Genomic DNA, 21,617 nt, shown 5'->3' on the forward strand with positions numbered 1-21,617 from the left:
CGGGCGTTAGGATTCTGGACCCGCCTCAAAGGTGAGGTTCTCTCGCTTAGAACATCGCGAGATCTTCACTTAAGTGGAGTAATTGGTTGAAAGACCGAAAGACTGAAATTGAGAGATACGCCCACCGTTTCATTAGTTCCCTGATTGGTCTTCTAGAAGAGAAGGCGGCTCACGTCCACGAGTTCCCTGGATGCCCATTGGTGAACGGTGCTGGACTGCCAGCGCGCTGGCGTCGGCGCGGGCGTTCGAACCGGCGCTTGGCGGCGTTACCATGGGGGTGCGGCCTGGCGGCAGGCTCAAGCTAGTGAGCTGACAGCACGCCTCGGTCGCCCGCCTTGGGGCTCTTTGCTGTCAGCTTTTTCTCCTGTCTTCAGACAGGGTTGATCGAGGAGGAATTTGGAAGCCTCCGAGGTGAGAAATGGCGGGGGAGAACCGGGGCGGGGTGGGCTGCTCGGGAGCCTTGCTGCCTGCCCCGCGGGAGAGGGTGCGCAGGGCGCCCGCCAAGCGCGTGAGGAGGCGGGCAGTTGGGAGGGAACCGGGAGTTGACCTCTCCCGATGGTCCGAACGTTCACCCACTCGCCTACCCTCTCCCTCACTTCTCCCGTGAAACCTTTTCTGAGTCTCGAAGTCCTCTTTACCCCTTTGAACCTATAGCCCTGACTGGAACCTCTCTTAGAGAGCTTCTGTTCCTCCTTGGGTACTTCCGTGAACCCCATTCTCTTCCCTTCTACCATATAATTCTGAGGTCTTTGAGGCAAGGCAAGCATCTTTCACAATGTTTTACACATAGTAGATTTTTCAGGAAATATTTGCTGAGTTGAATTTAATTCACCACAAATAAATTGGATTCCCCTCTATGCCCTGCCCCTTTTTCCCTCCCCTACAGAGATTATTTTTTATCTTTATGGGGGAAGGGGGAGGGCATCCTGATCTCATATGCAAAAGGACCTGAAAGTTTACGGTTGGGCTTTCCACTCTTCGTGAAAGGGAAAACTTTCGGATTGCTTACTACAACTCTTCCCGCATTGTGGCTTTTAGTCTGGGTCTCCCAGTGTTTTTATTAGACTCCCGGTTGGTCTTTGCTTAAAACAAACCATTCTGTTGTTGCTGTATGCCAAAAGACTTGATCTCAGTTTCTTAATGACCCACAGCTGTTGTCACATTTTAAGTGTTTTCTCTTTTGTATTTCTGTTCTGCTTGTAGTCTCTGTACTTCGGCACGTATAACAGCTGCTCCGGTAGCCTATCCATTTATCAGGTGTCCGTGATAGAACTGCATTACCAAGACCGTTGTTTCGTTGTTAACTCCTAAGGCTATATATTCCCAATATGCTTTGTTGATTCTTATATCAAAATCATAGCTCAGTGATGACTTTAATGAAAGGATTGAAAAAAGTCAGGTATAGCAGCTCTGTTCTTATTACCTTCTTATAAAAGTTTGAGCATAACCTTATAGCTAAACTTTAGACCTGTGGCATGTAATGGAACCCGGACTGGGGATTCAGGGTTTGGTCTTGGCTCTGTCTCTCTCACTGTGGCTGGCTTTGCAGGTCATTTAGCCCTTTTAGATTTCACGTTTTCCATGTGGAAAATCAAATGTTTGAATTAGATTAGAAGTCATGTGGCTCTATTATCAATTTAGTCAAGCGGTTGATGCCAGGTAGACATCATGCACTCAGCCTTCCAAAGACCATATAGCTGGAAGTAATAGCTACCATTATTGAGCATCTACCCTGTGCAAAGCACTATATCATATCAAGGGCTTTACATAAATATTACATTTTTCTTAGCATAATACATTAATCTACTGCCCACATAACATTTCATTAAAAACTGTTGGTTTATATTGTTAATGAAAATCTTTAGCTATTCATAGTATGTCCTTGGGGGCAAACTAGGGCATGATTCTCTCATCTTCCAGTTTAGGAGGAACAGCAGTTTCTTCCTCTGGGCTGCAGTTTTGTTTGTAAAGTGAGGGGTTGATTGAACCACTCTTCTCAGATCCCTTCAGTTTAATTGATGAATTAATCCAGTTTCCTGTGCTGGCTCAGCAAACCTATTCATAATTTGTTCAGAGTAGGTCCTCAACAGATTTTGTTAAATGAGTAATAGAGTTCTACTTCTTGTACTTCGAGTGTTGTGGTCATTGTATACTTTCCGAGATATTGTCTCAAGGATTTTGATGTTCATATTCTATTAAACAAGAAGACTTTTCCATAGGCATAAACTAATAGGTACCATTCGTACTTGAAAAATTCAGTTTTCCACAAGTTTTTCTTTTTCCTGTGTAGGGAAAAACCAAATATGTGGGGTCCCCACAATTCTCTGTGACACCAGCTGGGTGTCCTACTGTTTAACTCAATCTAACAGTTTACCTGGAGATAGTGTCAGGTCCCAGAGGTTAAGGGCTTAGTCCCACAAGACTGCTCCCATACCACTTCAGATGCCAATCACAAGTAGTTAGGTCCCCAGATACCCATAACTTCTCTCAGATTTGGCTACAAATTGGAGGTTCCCACGTCCCCCTCCTCAGGTTTGATTAATTTGCTACAGCAGCTCCCAGAACTCAGAGAAACACGTTTATCACCATCAGAAGTTATCTTGCTTATTTGATTATTATCTCCTTCCATTAGAATAATAGCACCTTGAGGGCAGTCACCTTATCTGTTTTGTTCCTCAATGTCTAGAAAGGGCCCAGCTCATAAAAGTCCCTCAAGCTATTTCTTGAATGACTGGATGAAAGGTTTTTGTTGTAACTGTGACCATAGCTGTGCCCATAACAATTTGTTTGAGTGATAGAAACTTCCTTCATTTTTTTGCTCAGGGGCAGTGAGTCAGGGCACCACCAACTCTGCTTTAGTTTTCTTGAGTAATCAAACTACCCTGATACAAAAGTTTCTATCACCTATGACTGCAAATGGTATCAAATGCTTTTGTATAGTTCTAAAAATAGTGTAGGGATATTTATTCGTTAAATAATTATGGAATGTTTATTATTCCCAGACATTGTTTTAGATTCCAGGGATAAAAAGATCAATAAGACACATTCCTTGACCACAAGATCATATTCTAATGGAGGAAATAGACATACTCATAGATAATTATTACAGAATGTAACTGCAATGATAGAGATATGCAAAAGGTATGATATGAACATAGAAGGGAAATCCAGCCACATCTGGGGAGACCAGAAAAGAACTCATTTGTGTTTTAATCAATGGGTAAGAGGTAGACAGGTAAAGTGAGGTTTGATGAGAGTTGGAGGAGACCATTTAAGAGCACAATGTGAATAAATGCACAGAGATAACAAGCTGACTAAACTGAAGAGTAGGTGGGAGAGAGAGGAATGGGCTAGACTGTAGAAGGCTTTGTAGGACATGCTAAGGAGCTTGGATTTTGTCCTTTAGATAGGTGACAGGATGCCACTGAAAGGTTTTAAATAAGGGAGCAGCATGGTCATAACTGTGCTTTCAAAACAATGATCTGGTTCTGTAGTGTGGAGGATGGTTTGGAGGGGGCAAAACTGGAGGCAGGGAGAACGGTTAAGAGACATGTAATGATCTAGGTGAACCACCATCTGAGGCGGAACCACCAGGGCTGTGGTAGTAGGAATGAGGATAGCAAAGAGGAAATCTGACAGATATTTAGGAGATTAAATTGACTGGACCTGTTGATCAGATTTGGGATTAAAGGAGAAGGAGGAGTCTAAGGATGCTTCCCAGTTTAGCTCTGAGTGACTGGGTAGATGGTATTTTGTCACTTACCCTACCTCAGCCCTCACTTCCCCAAGGAACAAAGAGATGGAGGAACAGATTTTGTGGGGAGATAATGAGTTTGGTCATTGACAAGTAGTTCAGATGCTCAATCATGGGGACATTTTGATAGTGATACCTGCATGTTTTTGCTGCAAGACAACTGTAAGATTGTTAGTTTTATTGTGAAGTGAACTAAAGTAACACTGAAATTCTGAAAGTACTCAGTTAATAACATTGCACAATATCCAGGCCAAAAAGACTAGTTGAGATTTCACAAGCAGTGAGGAGCAGTACTGTGTCTCTTATAGTCTTTTTTTTTTTTTTTTTTTTTTTTTGCGGTACGCGGGCCTCTCCCTGTTGTGGCCTCTCCTGTTGTGGAGCACAGGCTCTGGACGCGCAGGCTCAGCGGCCATGGCTCACGGGCCCAGCCGCTCCGCGGCATGTGGGATCTTCCCGGTCCAGGGCACGAACCCATGTCCCCTGCATTAGCAGGCGGACTCTCATCCACTGCGCCACCAGGGAAGCCCTCTTATAATCTTTTAAGTTACCTGCTTATGCTGAGATTTGATTGGTTAAAACTAGTGGTATAGAATTATGTAGCCAACAAATAGATATCTAATCACTTTCAAAAACAAATTCATGTAGTTTTTAATAAATTATGCCTTTGTTTCTTCATTTGTATAAAGTGAGGTGATGACAACGTCCATCTCTCACAAAAAGTCTTGGAAGATTAATCAGGTAGCATAATTAATTATGTATTAATAATTTAGATCCCAGTGAATGGAATTGTTGTTTTAATCGTTCTTTGCTTTCTTAGCATCACTCCTTTAGAAATAATTTCTGGTGCCGTTGTGGCAACGGTTCCCAAGAGGATGTAACCCTGAGTAAAAGCATCTCTGTCATCTTAATAATTTATAAAAACTGATTGTAATCGTTATTTTTCCAATTAAACATGTGATGTATTTTGTTGAAAGTATTTTATAACTGCAAAATGGCAAAAAATCTGAAAATGACAACTTCTGCAATTGGATTAGACCAAGATTTAAAAAATAAAACACTGAGTTTAAACCCAATATTGGTTACCACCTGTTCCTGGGAATTCTTTCAAAATTAAACCTCTATATTTAGAGAGGTAATACTTGAACTGTTTTAAGATAACTGGGTTCAACAATTTTGTTATGCTTATTTTTAGGTGATTGCTCCTGTGTTTTGCACCAGACTTAGAAATTTTTAAATGTCATAGTGGGGCTCTTGAAAGGAATTGCGGTAATTGCAAAGCATTAGCTACTTAACCATAAACAAAGGTGAAGCTTGTTTTTCAGTTACAAAAAGAAACAGTCTTTCAAAAACTACTTTTGGGTATAACTCACATGATTTGTATCCCCAAATTCACATCCAGCCTTAAGAATTACATTAGGTATCATATATTCTCATTCTTTGCAGCTGTTGTTTTAAGCAGCTGTCTAGTATCCCTTGTCTTCTTTTAAGACCAGTGGTCTATAGATAGAATAATCCCTAGAGTTTGAAATAACTTAATTCCCTTGTTGGGAATACAGTTGGGATACTGTATTATCCACCTTTTAATCTCTCACTGATAATAATGCATTTCTTGTGTTCTTAATTAGGGGTCTTATGCCTAATGTGGGGTACACAAACATCTTAATGCAAATTCATTGAGAATGTTGGGTTTGTATTGTATCTGCTACTAATGGTGCAGTGGGTTCGGTGACTTTTTAAAAAAGTGATCATTATTAGTGGTTGCCTAGGGCTGGATGGGTTGGGGGTTTAGTATGTAAATGTATTAAAAGCCATTGAATTCACTTTAAATGGGTGAATTCTATGGTATGTGAACTATATCTCAATAAAGTTGTTATATATGTATATTTTGAAAAATTAATTAATTAATTAATTTTGCGGTACGCCGGCCTCTCCCTGTTGTGGCCTCTCCCGTTGCGGTGCACAGGCTCCGGACGCGCAGGCTCAGCGGCCATGGCTCACGGGCCTAGCCGCTCCGTGGCATGTGGGATCTTCCCGGACTGGGGCACGAACCCGTGTCCCCTGCATCGGCAGGCAGACTCTCAACCACTGCGCTACCAGGGAAGCCCTATTTATTTATTTTTGGCTGTTTTGGGTCTTCGTTTCTGTGCGAGGGCTTTCTCTAGTTGCGGCAAGCGGGGGCCACTTTTCATCGCGGTGTGCGGGCCTCTCACTGTCGCGGCCTCTCTTGTTGCGGAGCACAGGCTCAGTAGTTGTGGCTCACGGGCCTAGTTGCTCCGCGGCATGTGGGATCTTCCCAGACCAGGGCTCGAACGCATGTTCCCTGCATTGGCAGGCAGATTCTCAACCACTGTGCCACCAGGGAAGCCCTATTTTTTTAAGTGGTCCTTGTCACAGTTTAGGGGAACTCAGTTGAAGAAATATTTCTTGGCAATCAGAAGCTATTTTAGTCCTTGTATTTCATACTACCTCTGTATTAATGAGAGCGTATAATATGTTCTAATGCCTGCTGACCTTCCCGTGTAGTCCCTTACTTTCAGGAGCAGTATATTCATTTAAAACATGTATAATTGAGGAAGTAGAAAGTGGAAAATAGTAAGGTGTTCGAAAAGGCCACTGAGGTTTAGCGTATCAAAGCTGTGTAACCTTAGGCAAGTCACTTAATCATTCAGAGCCTCAGTTACCACATAAAATGAAGGTGTTGGATCAGATCCTAGTTCTCAAACTCTGATGCCCACAGGGCTAACCAATTAAAGTAAATAAATAAAGTTGGTGGGTATAAAGGAACCGGGAGCAGGGGACCATGGCGTATGGATAGTATATGCTCTTCTAAAGAGATCAGCCATAACTCAATTTTGATCCGTTGTTGCTTTATCTTGTAGGCTCAATGTAACTGTATCTTTAATTTTCAAGAAAAGCAGAAACTGGATTTTTTTTTTTTTTTTTTTTTTTTTTTGCGGTACGCGGGCCTCTCACTGTTGTGGCCTCTCCCGTTGCGGAGCACAGCCTCAGCGGCCATGGCTCACGGGCCCAGCCGCTCCGCGGCATGTGGGATCTTCCAGGACCGGGGCACGAAGCCGTGTCCCCTGCATCGGAAGGCGGGCTCTCAACCACTGCGCCACCAGGGAAGCCCTCTGTGAACTTTTTTGTATGTGCCTCCTGAAGCACACATGCAGAAGCTTTTCTGAGGTATATACCTAGGAGTTGAGTTGCTTGGTTGTATACTGTATGAACACTCAACTTGGTAAGATAATGCCAAACTGTTTTTCAGTGTTTCTGATTTAGCCCCATGATCCTTTACTCTGAGAGTTCTCCATAACTCTCTGCCTTCTCTAATTTATTGTATTCTCTCCTTCCACACCTTTTTCCCCTTAGTGAAGATAACCTGCCTCACTGACCCTTATTTTCTTTCTAGACAACTATATGTTCTCTGCCATTAAGAACTTTTCCTCTAACATAATAGAATCATATTTAGAAATAAATATTACACTTTTACAGTTACATTATAAATAACTTGTTAAAAATGCCTTTTAAATGCTTTTCCATGCAGAAATATTTATTTTAAAATTTAATGGTCATTTAAAGAACTTTGTAAGTTTTATTTGTCAGGTTTGATGTAAGATTAATTACATTTAAGTTCTGTTTACTGTGTGGTTTTTTTTAATTACCTCACAAATGATCAGGATATTTCTGGCATTTGTGAACTTTTAGTTTCCAGGGTTGCTCAGCATAAATAATTTGAAATTTTATTGTTGAACGGAGAGGATTTTTTTAAACTTGGGAACATGAATTATTTCTGAAATAACTTTGAATATTTTTCTTTTAAAAAGGCTGTGACACACAGATGCTTTCAACTTTTGTTTTTTTCTGCTATAAATGTTACCCAAAGCCACATTTTACTTTCCTCTTCATTGTATTTTTGTAACAAAAATAAATACACCTTTAAAGAGGAATTATTTAATTAACCATTATAAAAATAACAAAGATTATTTGAGACTATGAAATCCATGTACAAACGAGTTAGACTTTTTTTTCTTTTTTTTAAACAGGCTGGTTTATTTTATTTAAAATAAGTAAGGGGGCTTCCCTGGTGGCGCAGTGGTTGGGAGTCCGCCTGTCGATGCAGGGGACGCGGGTTCGTGCCCCGGTCCGGGAGGATCCCACGTGCCGCGGGGCGGCTGGGCCTGTGGGCCATGGCCGCTGAGCCTGCGCATCCGGAGCCTGTGCTCCACAACGGGAGAGGCCACAACAGTGAGAGGCCCGCGTACCACAAAAAAAAAAAAAAAAAATAATTAAAATAAAATAAGTAAGGGTAGAGTTCCTAAGATTCTTCATAGAATGAAATTGGCTTTGGTTTATGCATTATTAGACTTATACTGAATTACTTCTTGAAGACTATTGGCATCACACCCACCTAGAACATGTTTGGTATGCCCTTCTAATTTATTCAACTGAAGCTCTTGAAATTTTCATTCTGTGCTAGAAGAGTGTAAAAAATAACTCAGCCTGTGCATTCTTAATAGCTCTTGACCACAGCTCACATTTCCCCAGAAAACTTCAATACATTTTCTCAATTTCTTCCATGGCTAATTTTGTTTTTGATAATTATAGAAGTGAATGTTTTAGGAAAAGCACTTTTCTCTGTTAGTTACTAGTGTAACATCTAAAATTTAATGGTACAGTGTTTCTTTTTGGAGTGATAAAAGTGTTCTAAAATTGGATTGTGGTGATGGTTGCACAACCTTGTGAATATACTAAAAACTATTGAATTGTATACTTTAAATGGGTGAGTGTTATGGTATGTGAATTATATCTCAGTAAAGTCATTAAAGTTTAATGATGTCCTAGAGGGATTTATTGACCCTTTTTTTCCTTTTCCTCTTTGATAATTGAAGTTTTGGGAATGTCACATAAATTTGAGAAACTAAAAATAGCTTGGATGCTTTAGAACTTGGGCCATTTCCCCCCGTTTTTCTGATTGGCAAGGAATATATAGACCTTAGATTTAAGTTTTCTACTTTTATAGTGATCAAAAACCTTTATTAGAGATATTGAATAATCTTGATAATTATACAAGCAACAGTAGATTATGTTATTTTCTTCAAATTTGTTTCACTACTTGTTTTTCTCAGTTAAATTAGACTGATTTAAGAAATTTTTTCCTTTATTAGCAGATGTCATTTAGGTCAGTGAAAAAAGAGCTACGGTAAATAGTATGATCATTTTAACTTTTTTCCAAAGGCCTAAGAAAGGAAAATCACAAATTTTTCAGTCACTAAATGTTAAATAGATTTAAACTAACAATGACACTATATGATTTTATTTTACGACAAATTGTAGAAAATACAACTCATCTATAGCGACAGAAGGCAAGTCAAAGATTACCTGGGACCAAGGGTGGAGGAGAGGGTTGATTGCCAAGGGGCCTTAGGAACTTTTCTGATGGGACTGTCTTGATTGTATTTTGATTAATGTGGTGGTTACATGGTTATATATTTGTCAAAACTTATGGAACTGTACACTTAAAATGGGTCTAGTTTGTTATACATAAATTATACCTCAGTAAAGTTGATTAAAAGAAAATCAATTAAAATGACCACACATACACATGACTTATATTTGTATCAAGTGTTGGTCTTTTGATATGTAGCATCATCTAGTGTTTGCACATTGTATATAGTAACCAGGCACTTTTGTCAACTATTTATGCCAATGAAGGAGAGAAAAGTATTTGTACAATTGTCATCGATGAAACAGTATTACATTAGTAGAAGCCTACACATAGCATTACTATTAATTAATTAGTATATTTTGCAAGTATAGTACATCTACTTCAGTATATCTGATTTCTTACCTTTAGATTCTGTTATGTTTTCAGCTTTTCATCAATCAAATAATAGAAAACATCTTTTAATAGTGTTAAAAGTTTTTAATATGTTTTATCTATTTGTTTCTAATAAGTCAACACTTCCTACATGCCAGGCACAGTGATCCAGTGCTGAATAAGAGAGCATAGCTCCATCCTTATGGAGTACTTTACAATTTTAAAATTAGTTTTACATAAATTTTTTTTTTTTTTTTTTTGCGGTATGCGGGCCTCTCACTGTTGTGGCCTCTCCTGTTGTGGAGCACAGGCTCTGGATGCGCAGGCTCAGCGGCTCTGGCTCACGGGCCCAGCCGCTCCGTGTCCCCTGCATTGGCAGGCGGACTCTCAACCACTGCGCCACCAGGGAAGCCCTAGTTTTACATAAATAATTTTATCACATCCTTTGAGAGAGGGAAATAAAACTCAGAGAAACTAAGTGACTTTGTCCAAGGTTACACAGCTAAATGACTGAGAGTTATCTGATTCCAAATTCAGGTTCAGGCAGTTTAGGTGGGTAGAGTTACATAGTTTAGGTGGATGAATGGAAAATTTGAGGGGACATGTTAAATAGCTGGATCTTATCCACATCCTGGAATTTGAATAAACTTCCTTAATTGTGTATAAAGTTGCATGTATTCCCCTTCCAGTTTATCTTCTCTGCCACCAGGATAAGAAAGTTTGAATTTCTGCCAACTGGATTTCTTCCAAGACCCTATTTCTGATTGTTACCCCAACAGCTGAGACCTAGCAGTCTCTGGGTTTGTCACAAAGGAACACTCTGCATACTAGTGGCATTGAACGTGAGTGGGCCCTACATGTAAAAACCTGCCCATCTGGCCTCCATTGGATTTTGCTGATTTGCAGGGCATTTTCCAGGTGGTGGCAGCTGTGAAAGATTCCATGCTGCAGCACAGATCTGCAGGAGACAGCCACTCTGTTGAGCAGGGTAGATAGAGGCCTGTTAGGGGGGCTGGCAAGGAGCTGTCTTTGCAGCTACTTTTGAAGGAGGCAGCATGGAATAGTGCAAAGAACATGGGACTAGCCATGAGAAGACCTAAGTTTGAATCTTAGAACTGTCACTTGATAGCTGTGTTACCTTGGGCAGGCAACTCAATTCATTCCAGTCTTTCTCCTAAGTAAAATGAGGGCGTAATATGTGCATTATGGATGAATCTCATAATCATTATGCTAAGTGAAAGAACCCAGATACAAAAAAGAATATATTGTATAATTCCATTTATATAAACTTTTAGAAAAGCAAACTTATATATAATGGCAGAAACATCATACAGATCAGTGGTTGCCTAGGGCCAGGGGCAGAGGGAAGGATGGAATGCAAAGAGGCGTGAGGAATCTTTTGAGGATGATGGAAATATTCTGTATTTTAATTGTGGTGGTGGTTTCACAGGTGTATTCAACTGTCAAAACGCATGGATTTGTACCCTATTGTGCACACACACCCAAAAGGGGATCTTGAAGCTATTTCAGGGCTTAATAAGAAAGAATTGAGGGAATTCCCTGGCAGTCCAGTGGTTAGGGCTTAGCGCTTCCACTGCAGGGAACATGGGTTCCATCCCTGGTCAGGGAACTAAGATCCCGCATGCTGTGTGGCACGGCCAAAAAAAGAAAGAAAGAAAGAAAAAATTAAAATAGATTTGGATTATTTACCATTTGTACAGGAGGGGAGAGAAGCAGCACAGATTGGTATTTGTGTTGTATATTTGTAGGCTGCATATTTACCCTTTCTGCTCTAGGTTACCCAGTAAAGTTATAGCTAATATAATAGGAATTCTCCAATACTAAACAAAATCAACAATCATCCATCTTGACCTCTAACTCTTCCTTTACCCCTTTGTCATTTTTATCTGAATTTTTATGAACTATTAATAGGGGACATTTGAAATCAGATTTCTTAAAATATTTGAAATACTTAATTTACTAAAAATTTTTATTTATATTCCATTGTCCGGTCATTCTGCTTCTTAGTGGTTATTATATCCTATCACCTTTATGTTGAGGAACTCTATTGACATCCTTATAGTCACAGTGCAACAAAGATGTCAATTGTAAATGCTTAACTCCAGTATGTAGGGAGGGCTGCAAGAAATAAAATGGAAATGACTTGCCCTCCCCAGCCCCCCAAATTCTCATCCTGTATTCTATTAGTGATTGTAAATGCCTCAATGTCCTTCTTAATAAAGCCTCCCAGAAGCCACAACTAATTGTTTGGGGTTGACACTGAAGTCAGAACTTGATCTAGAAATACTATTCAGTAACTCAAATATGAAGTGAGTAGTGACTTTCCTGGATTAGCTACTTGTAGCTGTATAGCGTTATTCCTGATCTCCAAAGGGAAGAGAAGGGCCGGTATGGTTGTGCTTATTCTATCCCCTCTTTCCCTAATGCCCAGGCCCTCTCTGCTTAAGACTTGCCAGGAATATGTAACCTTTAGCTGGATGTGGGACAAAGGGCAGCTACTTCTAAAACAGAGATATGTGTTTCTTGGAAGAAAGCTGATTTTAGGTTTTGGCCAGGAAATATACAAGATGAATCTCTCAAAGACTAAGGCAATTGATAGAAACACATGAAATATATAAAACCCATGAATTAATAATGAATTTGAACCTGCCTCGCCCCCTCAAAAAAAAGCAAAAGCAAAACCCCAAAAGAACTCATTGGACAGCATCCAAAATAACTAGGGCACTACTACAACTTAACTCTGAAAATTAGAAATTAAAAGAAAGAATACTTTTATGCCCGCCTTCATGTGCAAACTCTACTTTGGATAATCAAAGAGCCCTAATTGTTGACAGGAAGTTTTTCTTTGTAGGAAAATTCCACAAAGAATGATAGATTCAGAAAATCACCATTTTGCAACCCCAGTGAAATAATTGAGGCAGGTGGCGATCAACAGAGGATGAAACCATTGGATTGATTGGTTGATGAGAGAACTTTACAATGAAGGAAATCAGTCTGCAATTTGCAGACATTTGTATGTATTCTGATGTGATGTATTATGAAGCACATGATAACACCTATGAAGTATTTTTGCCCCAAATGTGGAACTTGATTCTAATATAGGGTTGCCAGATTAAGCCAACACAAAACAGGACACTTAACCACTGTGCCACCAGGGAAGCCCCAACAGGGTTTTTAAAATAGAACTGGTATAACCAGACTAAATAAAATAGTTTATGTAAAGTACTTAAGCATAGCGCTTGGCATAAAATAAAACAGTAAATTTTAGTTTCATCAGATCATCAAGGTAGTATGACCATCAGCTGAAATAATGGGATTGGCCTTGTTATATAAAATGTGTTTTTTTTTAACAGGGTATTTATTTATTTTTATTTATTTATTTTTGGCTGTGTTGGGTTTTTGTTGCTGTGTGCAGGCTTTCTCTAGTTGTGGCGAGCTTGTGGTGTGAGGGCTTCTCATTGCGGTGGCTTCTCCTGTTGTGGAGCACGGGCTCTAGGCATGCTGGCTTCAGTAGTTGCAGCACGTGGGCTCCAGGACACATGGGCTTTGTTGCTTCACAGCATGTGGGATCTTCCCGGACCAGGGATCGAACCCATGTCCCCTGCATTGGCAGGCGGATTCTTAACTACTGCACCACAAGGGAAATCCCTATATAAAATGCTTCTTTGACCTATATGAAGTATTCAGGGTGATATTGGTAAAGACATTGTATATATTAGGCTCTTTTTGGTTGTAAGGACTCTGAGATTGTGTCCATTACCTTGGATGATGGGTCTTGTAGAGAGTTAGGAAATAGAAAAAAATGGCTCCATAGCCACATAAGCAGGCTTAATGGAGTATTCTTTATATTTTTTGATGTGGACCATTTTTAAAGTCTTTATTGAATTTGTTACAATATTGCTTCTGTTTTATGTTTTGGTTTTTTGGCCATGAGGCATGTGGGATCTTAGCTCCCCAAGCAGGGATCAAACCCACACCCCCTGCATTGGAAGGTGAAGTCTTAACCACTGGACCACCACGGAAGTCCCTTAATGGAGTCTTTTAATCATTTAGTTGCCTTAGGTAAAAAGTAGAAATGGTAGAACCTTTTGTCCTGTGTCCTATCTAAGCAGATTCTGTTCATTTGACAAATATTTGTTGCTAGCACAGTGCTAGGCTGGGTGGGATCGTATTCCTTTTCTCTTTAAGAATTCTCACTATAAAAAAAAAAAAGCTCACTATAGTATAAGGCAGAGCCACCTTATCGTCTCTGGAACAAGGCTGGCAATAAATTAAAAAATATAAGTCTGTAATACATACCCTGTAAGTTTTACAATTAAAACACTATAGCTGGAAGAGAGAAATCACATCTCCCTGGGGTAATTCATCTATTCAGCAAACATTATAATAGTGTGGATTGTTTTTTTTTTTTTTTTTTTTGGATTGTTTTTAATGGCTATAACAAAAAGGTATGAAAATGCTTAAATTAAATAGAAAAGTAGATTTCAGTATGGTTATGAGTACAGTGTTTAATACAGTGTAAAAATAGTGCACTTAAAAAAAAGGCTGGGAGGTGGGGGGGAGGTGGACGAAATAGGTGAAAGGGACTGAGAGATACAGACCTCTGGTTATATAATAAAGTAGTCATGGGGATATAGTATACAGCGTAAGGAATATGGTCAATAATATTGTAAGAACTTTGAGGATAGATGGTTACTGGACTTATCATGGTAATCATTTCATAACTTATGTAAATGTCAAATCATTATGTCATACACTTGAAACTAATATAATATTGTACATCAACCATATATTTTTTAAAAAGGCTAGAGGGAAAAACACCAAAATAGTAACAAGTAGTTGTATCAGATCAATTTGGGGAGATTGGGAAGAAGGGAAGTAGATAAAATTAAAAATATATTTTTTAAAATCAGTAATATAGTTACATAGTTTCACAATTTACAAAACAGCTCTTCTAGGTCTTGCTCTGGGTGATGGAGACAGCAGTGAAATAGAAATAACAGTAGGAAAGGTAATAATAACTACCACATTTATTGGCATACGTAGTCTCCTTCCCATGCTTACCTTCCACCAACTAGTCCCCCCACACCAGTATTATTACTTTCTTGTGCATCCTGTCAAAGATATTTTATGCCTGATAAGCGAATATATAGATCTATTATAGATCAATTATCTCTTTCTCTTTAACAAATGATACCTTTACTATACAAACTGTTCTGTACCTTGTTTTAGTCGCTTAATATATTGTAGAGCTTTCTTTCTCTTCAGTAATATTTTGAGAGTTTATTCTTTATAGTTGCTACATAGTATTAATGTTTAATGGCGTACCATAATTTATTTAACCAGTCTCTATTCCATTTCTTTGCTATTATATAAAGTGCAGCAATGAATAATTTTGTACCTATGTCATTTTATAGTTGTACGTAGTATCTATAGGATATGTTCCTAGAAGTGGAATTGCTAGGTCAGTGTATTTGCATTTGTAATTTTGATAGATATATCAATGAAGTACAATCATAATCACCTGGGGAAACCTCTTCAGTGTTCTTATATCTGTTCCCCCTCAAGATCTGGGAGGGTTTTTTTGTTTTGTTTTCTTATGGATCTGGGATGGGCTCAGGTATCTATATTTTTTAAAGTTCCTGGAGTGATTCCGATGATTATCCCAGGAGAAGAGAGGGGCTGGACCTTTGTGAAATGAAATGTGGTACAAAGAAGCATATCTAATTTAAAAAAAAATTTTATTGGAGTATAGTTGATTTACAATGTTGTGTTAGTTTCTACTGTACAGCAAAGTGAATCAGTTATACATACACATATTTCTACTCTTTTTTAGATTCTTTTCCCATATAGGTCATTACAGAGTATTGAGTAGAGTTCCCTGTGCTATACAGTAGGTCCTTATTAGTTATCTATTTTATATATAGGAAGCATATCCAATTTTAAAACAAAAGAACATAGGCTAACTATAGGGCTCAGAAAGGTACTATGCTGCCAGTTTATGTAGAAGCATGCTGTTGGCTGCTATAATCTGCATGTCCAGATTACTGCTAACTCCGGTATCTTCCCCTGCCATGATATTATGGGATATCCAAGCATCACAATATAAATATGTTGGTCTTGAAGGTACTGATTAAGGGATGCAATAGAAGCCATGATTATCAGAGTTGGATTGGGAAATGTTGGGTATGTCACTGAGGGAATAAGTATGTGAAATACAGGATCTTGTACAGCCTGTGGAAATTGAGAAGTCTGCATAGCACTTAACCTCTTCCCCTAGGTTAGGCTGAACCAAGTAGGGAATATAACTTTTTAGAAATAACTTAAAACACACCAAAACATTGAAGGCTTATTCTTTTCTAGGTTCTGGGTGAGTAGCAGTAATACAGTAATAGTAATACAGAAATAACAATCTCAGTAGTGATAGCTACCAACACTTATTGGGTACTACGTACATACTGGGCATTATTGCTGATTAATACTTGCATTATTACAAGTATTTTCTCATTGAATCCTAACCCTAGAAACTGTGGGGACTATTGTATTTCCATTTTACAGTTGAGAAAAATGAGTTTCAGAGATGTTAAATAAGTAACTTGCTGAAGGTCACACATTTATTTTATAGGATTGTTTAGAGGTTAACAAAGTGCTTAGAACAGTGCTTGGTACATAATAAATGCTCAGTACATACCAGCTGCTATTATTGTTATTACTGAAGCACAGAGTAAATACCAGTTATCCCTTGCTAGAGCATGCCTCACAGAAGAAAAATGTAAATAGGGTTTTTCCAAGGAAAAACGGGTATTCCAGGTAGAAGACACTGTAGTAAAGGGATTGATTGGTGGCCTGGTTTAACTACTGCGTAGGGTGCTTGGTGGTAAAATGGTAGAAGAGGCTGAGATAAGAAAGAAGGCTTCACGGGGGTGAAGGGAAGCTATTGAGCTCTCTTGAAAGAATGGACATGGCTCATTTTAGTAGGCAGAGGGAGTTGGGAACATTTCAGGCAAAGATACAGCATTTAAAAAGGCATAGAAGCTGTCAGTGTTGCAGTTACCTACTGCTGTGTAGTAAACTACCCCAAAACTTAGTGGCTTGAAACAATTACTGTTTTATTTGCTCACATTTCTGGTCTCACCTGGGACCATCATATGGCTGCAGTCATCTGGTGGAGCCACTGGGGCTAAATAGTCTCAGATGGCTTCTCTAATATGTCTGGCTTTGAATATGGCTGTTGGCTGGGTTTCTTCACATGACAGCAGAAGAGTCCCTAGAGAACAGTAGAAGCTGCAAGGGCTCTTGAGGACTAGGCATGGAAGTCACATAGTGTCATTTCCACCACATTGTATTGGCCAAAACATGTCACAAAGCCAGCCTAGAGGCTTCCCTGGTGGAGCAGTGGTTGAGAATCTGCCTGCCAATGCAGGGGACACGGGTTCGAGCCCTGGTCTGGGAAGATCCCACATGCCACGGAGCAACTGGGCCCGTGAGCCACAATTACTGAGCCTGCGCGTCTGGAGCCTGTGCTCCGCAACAAGAGAGGCCGCGACAGTGAGAGACCCACGCACCGCGATGAAGAGTGGCCCCTGCTTGCCACAACTAGAGAAAGCCCTCCCACAGAAATGAAGAAGACCCAACACAGCCATAAATAAATTAATTAATTAATTTTAAAAAATAGCCAGCCTAGATGCAACAGGAGAAATAAATTCCATCTCTTGATGGAAGGACCTGCAAAGAATTTGTGACTTTTTTTTTTTTTTTAAATCTACCACAAATGGAAAAGGGCAGGATGAGTTTAGAATGTGTTACTTATTAGCCCCTTTGGCCTTTTCTTTAGGCTAAGTAGCATTTCCTCCAACATTTATTACACAGGGTCCTTTTTTTTAAAAAAAAAAAAAATTACTTATTTGGTTGCATGGGGTCCTAGTTGTGGCAGGCGGGCTCCTTAGTTGTGGCTTGTGGGCTCCTTAGTTGCAACATATGGACTCCTTAGTTGTGGCATGCGAACTCTTCGTTGCGGCAGGCATGTGGGATCTAGTTCCTTGACCAGGGATCGAACCCGGGCCCCTTTCATTGGGAGTGCAGAGTCTTACCCACTGTGCCACCAGGGAAGTCCCAACACAAGGTCCTTTAATCATCACTTTTACCTGGCCCTGACCTCTTTCTCTGTTTCTCCTAGAGTGAAGATAAAGTATAAATTAAAATGAAAAACAAAAAAGCTTTACCAAGAACTAACTAATAGAATTTTGAAAACTCTGAATTATTATTTTTTTTAATAAATAAATTTATTTATTTATTTAATTTTGACTGCATTGGGCCTTCATTGCTGCGCGCGGGCTTTCTTTAGTTGTGGCTAGCAGAGCCTACTCTTTGTTGCGGCGCACGGGCTTCTCATTGTGGTGCCTTCTCTTGTTGCAGAGCACGGGCTCTAGGCGCGCAGGCTTCTGTAGTTGTGGCTGGTTGACTCTAGAGCACAGGCTCAGTAGTTGTGGCACATGGGCTTAGTTGCTCAGCGGCCTGTGGGATCTTCCCGGACCAGGGCTCAAACCCGTTTCCCCTGCATTGGCAGGCAGATTCTCAACCACTGCGCCACCAGGGAAGGCCCCCAAAACTCTGAATTATTTTTAAAAAATTTTAAAGAGAAAATGTAGTTTACTTACTTTTGAATATTCTCTTGAACTTGATTAACAGTGATTAACTGTTAACAGTGATTAACAGGGATTAACTCAGCAGGGAGTTCTCCAGGATTTTAATAATAGTCCAGGATTATGTGTTATTACCACATCATTTGTTAGTATTTAATTAAATAGCTTGGTGTTAAATTTTTTTAAGGATTTTACTGTATAACCATTTAAAATCTTGACCATAGTATTAATTGCCTAGGTAAATTCTTTTTTTTAATTAATAAATTAATTAATTTGATTACACTGGGTCTTAGTTGTGGCAGGTGGGCTCCTTAGTTGTGGCATGCGAAACTTTTAGTTGCGGCATGCGTGTGGGATCTAGTTCCCTGACCAGGGATCAAACCCAAGTCCCCTGCATTGGGAGCACAGTCTTAACCACTGTGCCACCAGGGAAGTCCCCCTAGGTGAATTCTTTTATTTATGTTCTGTATAGATGGACATCTACAACCAGCTACCTTTTAGAATAATCTGAAATCCTGAATTAGTAGGTTCTAAATTAATCATGTTTTTACCTCTTTATTCAACTAACTTCTGCCAATACTCAGCAAACACAAATGTGATTTCCTCTGAGTTATATTCATTTATGATCCTCTGTGGTCCACTATTTAATTCTGCTTTCCATTCTGAAAGAGCTCTTAACCTTTGTTCATTAATCATGGGAAAACAGTTGTGCAACATGCCTTGACATTAAGTTGAACATCTAAAATTAGTCCTGTAACAATCAGCAGTTGGGAACAAGGTTTTAGTAGTTTGTGGTATATGTTAAGTAGACATTGCAAGGTTGGAAGGAACTCCCTAGAAATAAGTGACTTGTGTTATGTGTGTGTGCATGTACCTGTGTGTATACACAATTGAAAGTCTCTTTTTATTAAGCAGATGGACAAATTACATCTGTTACTACAAATGCATTATAAGCATCTTTATGCACTATGCTGTTTAATCATTTTAGAAGAAAAATATATTTATTGAAAACCTGGTATGCTAGAATGGATTTTTCTGGATGTTTCTTTTGTGGTTTTCATTTTTTAAAGGAATAATTGTATTACATATACTATATTTCAAGTGAATGAATTTTTTTTTCTCTTCAGAGTTTATAGAAACCCATTCACAAAAATGACATCCTGGTTATATGAATGTCTTTGTGAAGCTGAACTAGCACAGTATTATCCTCATTTTACTGCCCTTGGCCTTCAGAAAATAGATGAATTAGCCAATGTTACAATGAAGGACTACTCCAAATTGGGAGTCCATGACATGAACGACCGCAAACGTCTCTTCCAACTTATCAAAATCATTAAGATTATGCAGGAAGAAGATAAAGCAGTCAGTAGCCCAGAGTATCCTCTACAGACAAGCAGTCTGTGCATCAAGCCTCAGAAATCTAGATCTGGCCCTCGAAGGCAACTGCATTTTGATTCTCCTGCTGACAACAAAGACAGAACTACCAGCAACAATCAGTTTGAACTGTGCAATTTATCACATTTATCTGCAAGTGAACAGAAGTCTAGTTACCTAAAAGTACTAGAGCATTTGCTACCAGATGATTCCCAGTACTGTACAAAAACAAGAATTCTGAGTGCCACAGCTGCTGATTCCTACCTACAAGAAGAAACTAACACTTCACTCTTTTCATCAAATCACTTTTCTCCAATACAGGGAGATTGTGATAGTCCCGTTATACAAAGAGTCTCTCATATTTCAGGGTATAACTATGGAATCCCTCATTCCTATATCAGGTAATAACTTATTTTTTTCTTTTTTAATTTTGGAGGGAGGGTAGCCTTAGGCAAGGGCAGGCTTCTCCATGACCAGAGGAGACCAACTGTTCCATATTTACAGAAAACGATAGTGAACAGCTTCTGCGGTGATAATGGAAGTAACTTGATAGGGCAAAATTAATGAAGAATTTGGACTTTCCAGCTGGGAGATGATATTGTTCATATGCATCAAGCAGCTGCTACTTACCAGGGTCTGCTGTTATTCCTATAGCAGACATATTTTTATTATTATAGTGCATGTAACATAATACATCTAATGCATCCATGAAGGTAAAATATCAGTAGTTAACTAGCCTCTGCAGTGAAAAAAAAATTACACAATCCACAGGATTTTTTTTTTAAGGCTATCAAATTCACTTCAGCCAGAAGGCATGAAGCTTAGTTAAAAACAGCTGTTTAATTCGACTAGTTGAATTAAATAGGTCTTTGGAGCAATTGATTTACCTGCACATATTGAAATATGGTCCTGATTTTGAGTGCTTTCTACAATTTCAGCCCTGGAAGGACAGATGATTTTGGTCATTTCAAAGAGTAAGACCCTTTTGATGGAGTTTAGAGTTTGGTTGTCAGAGTGACAGTGCTTTGAGTTAGGATTTGAAATAAGGTCCCTAAGAGGTGAAATATCAAGTAATCCCTAATACCAACCTTGGTATATGATAGAAAATACATTCTTTTAAAAATAATGTGTATTGTTTGTTTTGTTATTTTAAAAGTTATAGATGGTGAGTTGTGGAGAAATAAAATACATTCTTAAGCCACTTTTTTTAAAAAAAATAAAGGCTATTATTCATACCTTAAAACAAAGTATTTACCTCTGGTCTTATATTGGCTAAGGTTTCAGAGGATTTCATAACCAACTAGTTCTTTTATTCTAAAAAAATAGAAGACCCAATTTTAAAGGTAAAAATGCCTTTAGTAATTTGAAATACATAAGTGAATTCGATAGTGTTTTTGGAAGAAAAAAAAATTTTTTTTTGGTTTGGTTTAGCAAAGCACAGAGCATATAGTACTGTTTTCTTCTTTCAGTTGTCAAAGGACTAGATTGTTCTATGATCATCAATGCCAGGATTGTTGCTGTCCTATTGGTTAGCTCAGTGGTGAAAGAACAAATAGTTTCTTGAATGTTAGTCTTTTACTGAAAAACACATAAAAATCTAAATTGGAATTATTTATAAATAGAATAAAGATGTGACTTTGCATTATTTATTTAGATAGAATGGATATTTTAGTTTAAATATTGCTGTTTTATTTATTTGGCAAATATAAAGTACCACCTCTGCTTGCCCTGATACTAGATATAAAGATAATTAGGATATCTGGAGACTCTCAGACTCATAGGGGGCAGGGTAAGTGGGAAGACAGGCAACCATATAGTGAGATAAGCACTCTCACAGAGGTTTGTACGTGGCAAACCCAGAACGAAAGCTATTCAGTTGAGCTTTCTCACTTTTTATCATTATTATCATACTCTTCCCATTCCTTATTATATTAGAGAAATAGAGGTAAGAAAGTACATTTTCCCCAATAATTCTCAATATTGTCTTCTCACCCAAACCCTAAGT

The 21,617-nt window shown here is 38.8% G+C and overlaps 1 protein-coding gene across 2 annotated transcripts in view; it reads left to right on the plus strand.

Annotated features, from left to right (window-relative positions):
• The first annotated feature begins 218 nt into the window (after positions 1 to 218).
• KIF24 (kinesin family member 24) overlaps positions 219 to 21,617 on the plus strand; it is a 61,177-nt gene continuing 39,778 nt past the window's right edge. Inside the window, exons 1-2 of one of the 2 annotated variants that reach the window (XM_029202722.1) lie at positions 219 to 411; positions 19,366 to 20,013. In XM_029202722.1, coding sequence (XP_029058555.1) covers positions 19,391 to 20,013 — 623 coding nt within the window. In that variant the 5' untranslated portion in view covers positions 219 to 411; positions 19,366 to 19,390. Of the gene's footprint in view, positions 412 to 19,363; positions 20,014 to 21,617 lie in introns of those variants that run through there. The other variant, XM_029202723.1, reaches the window with a different exon arrangement.

The sequence above is a fragment of the Monodon monoceros genome, unplaced genomic scaffold (assembly GCF_005190385.1).
Source record: "Monodon monoceros isolate NGI ecotype Baffin Bay Population unplaced genomic scaffold, NGI_Narwhal_1 Super_Scaffold_5, whole genome shotgun sequence".
Classification (NCBI taxonomy): Eukaryota; Metazoa; Chordata; class Mammalia; order Artiodactyla; family Monodontidae; genus Monodon; species Monodon monoceros.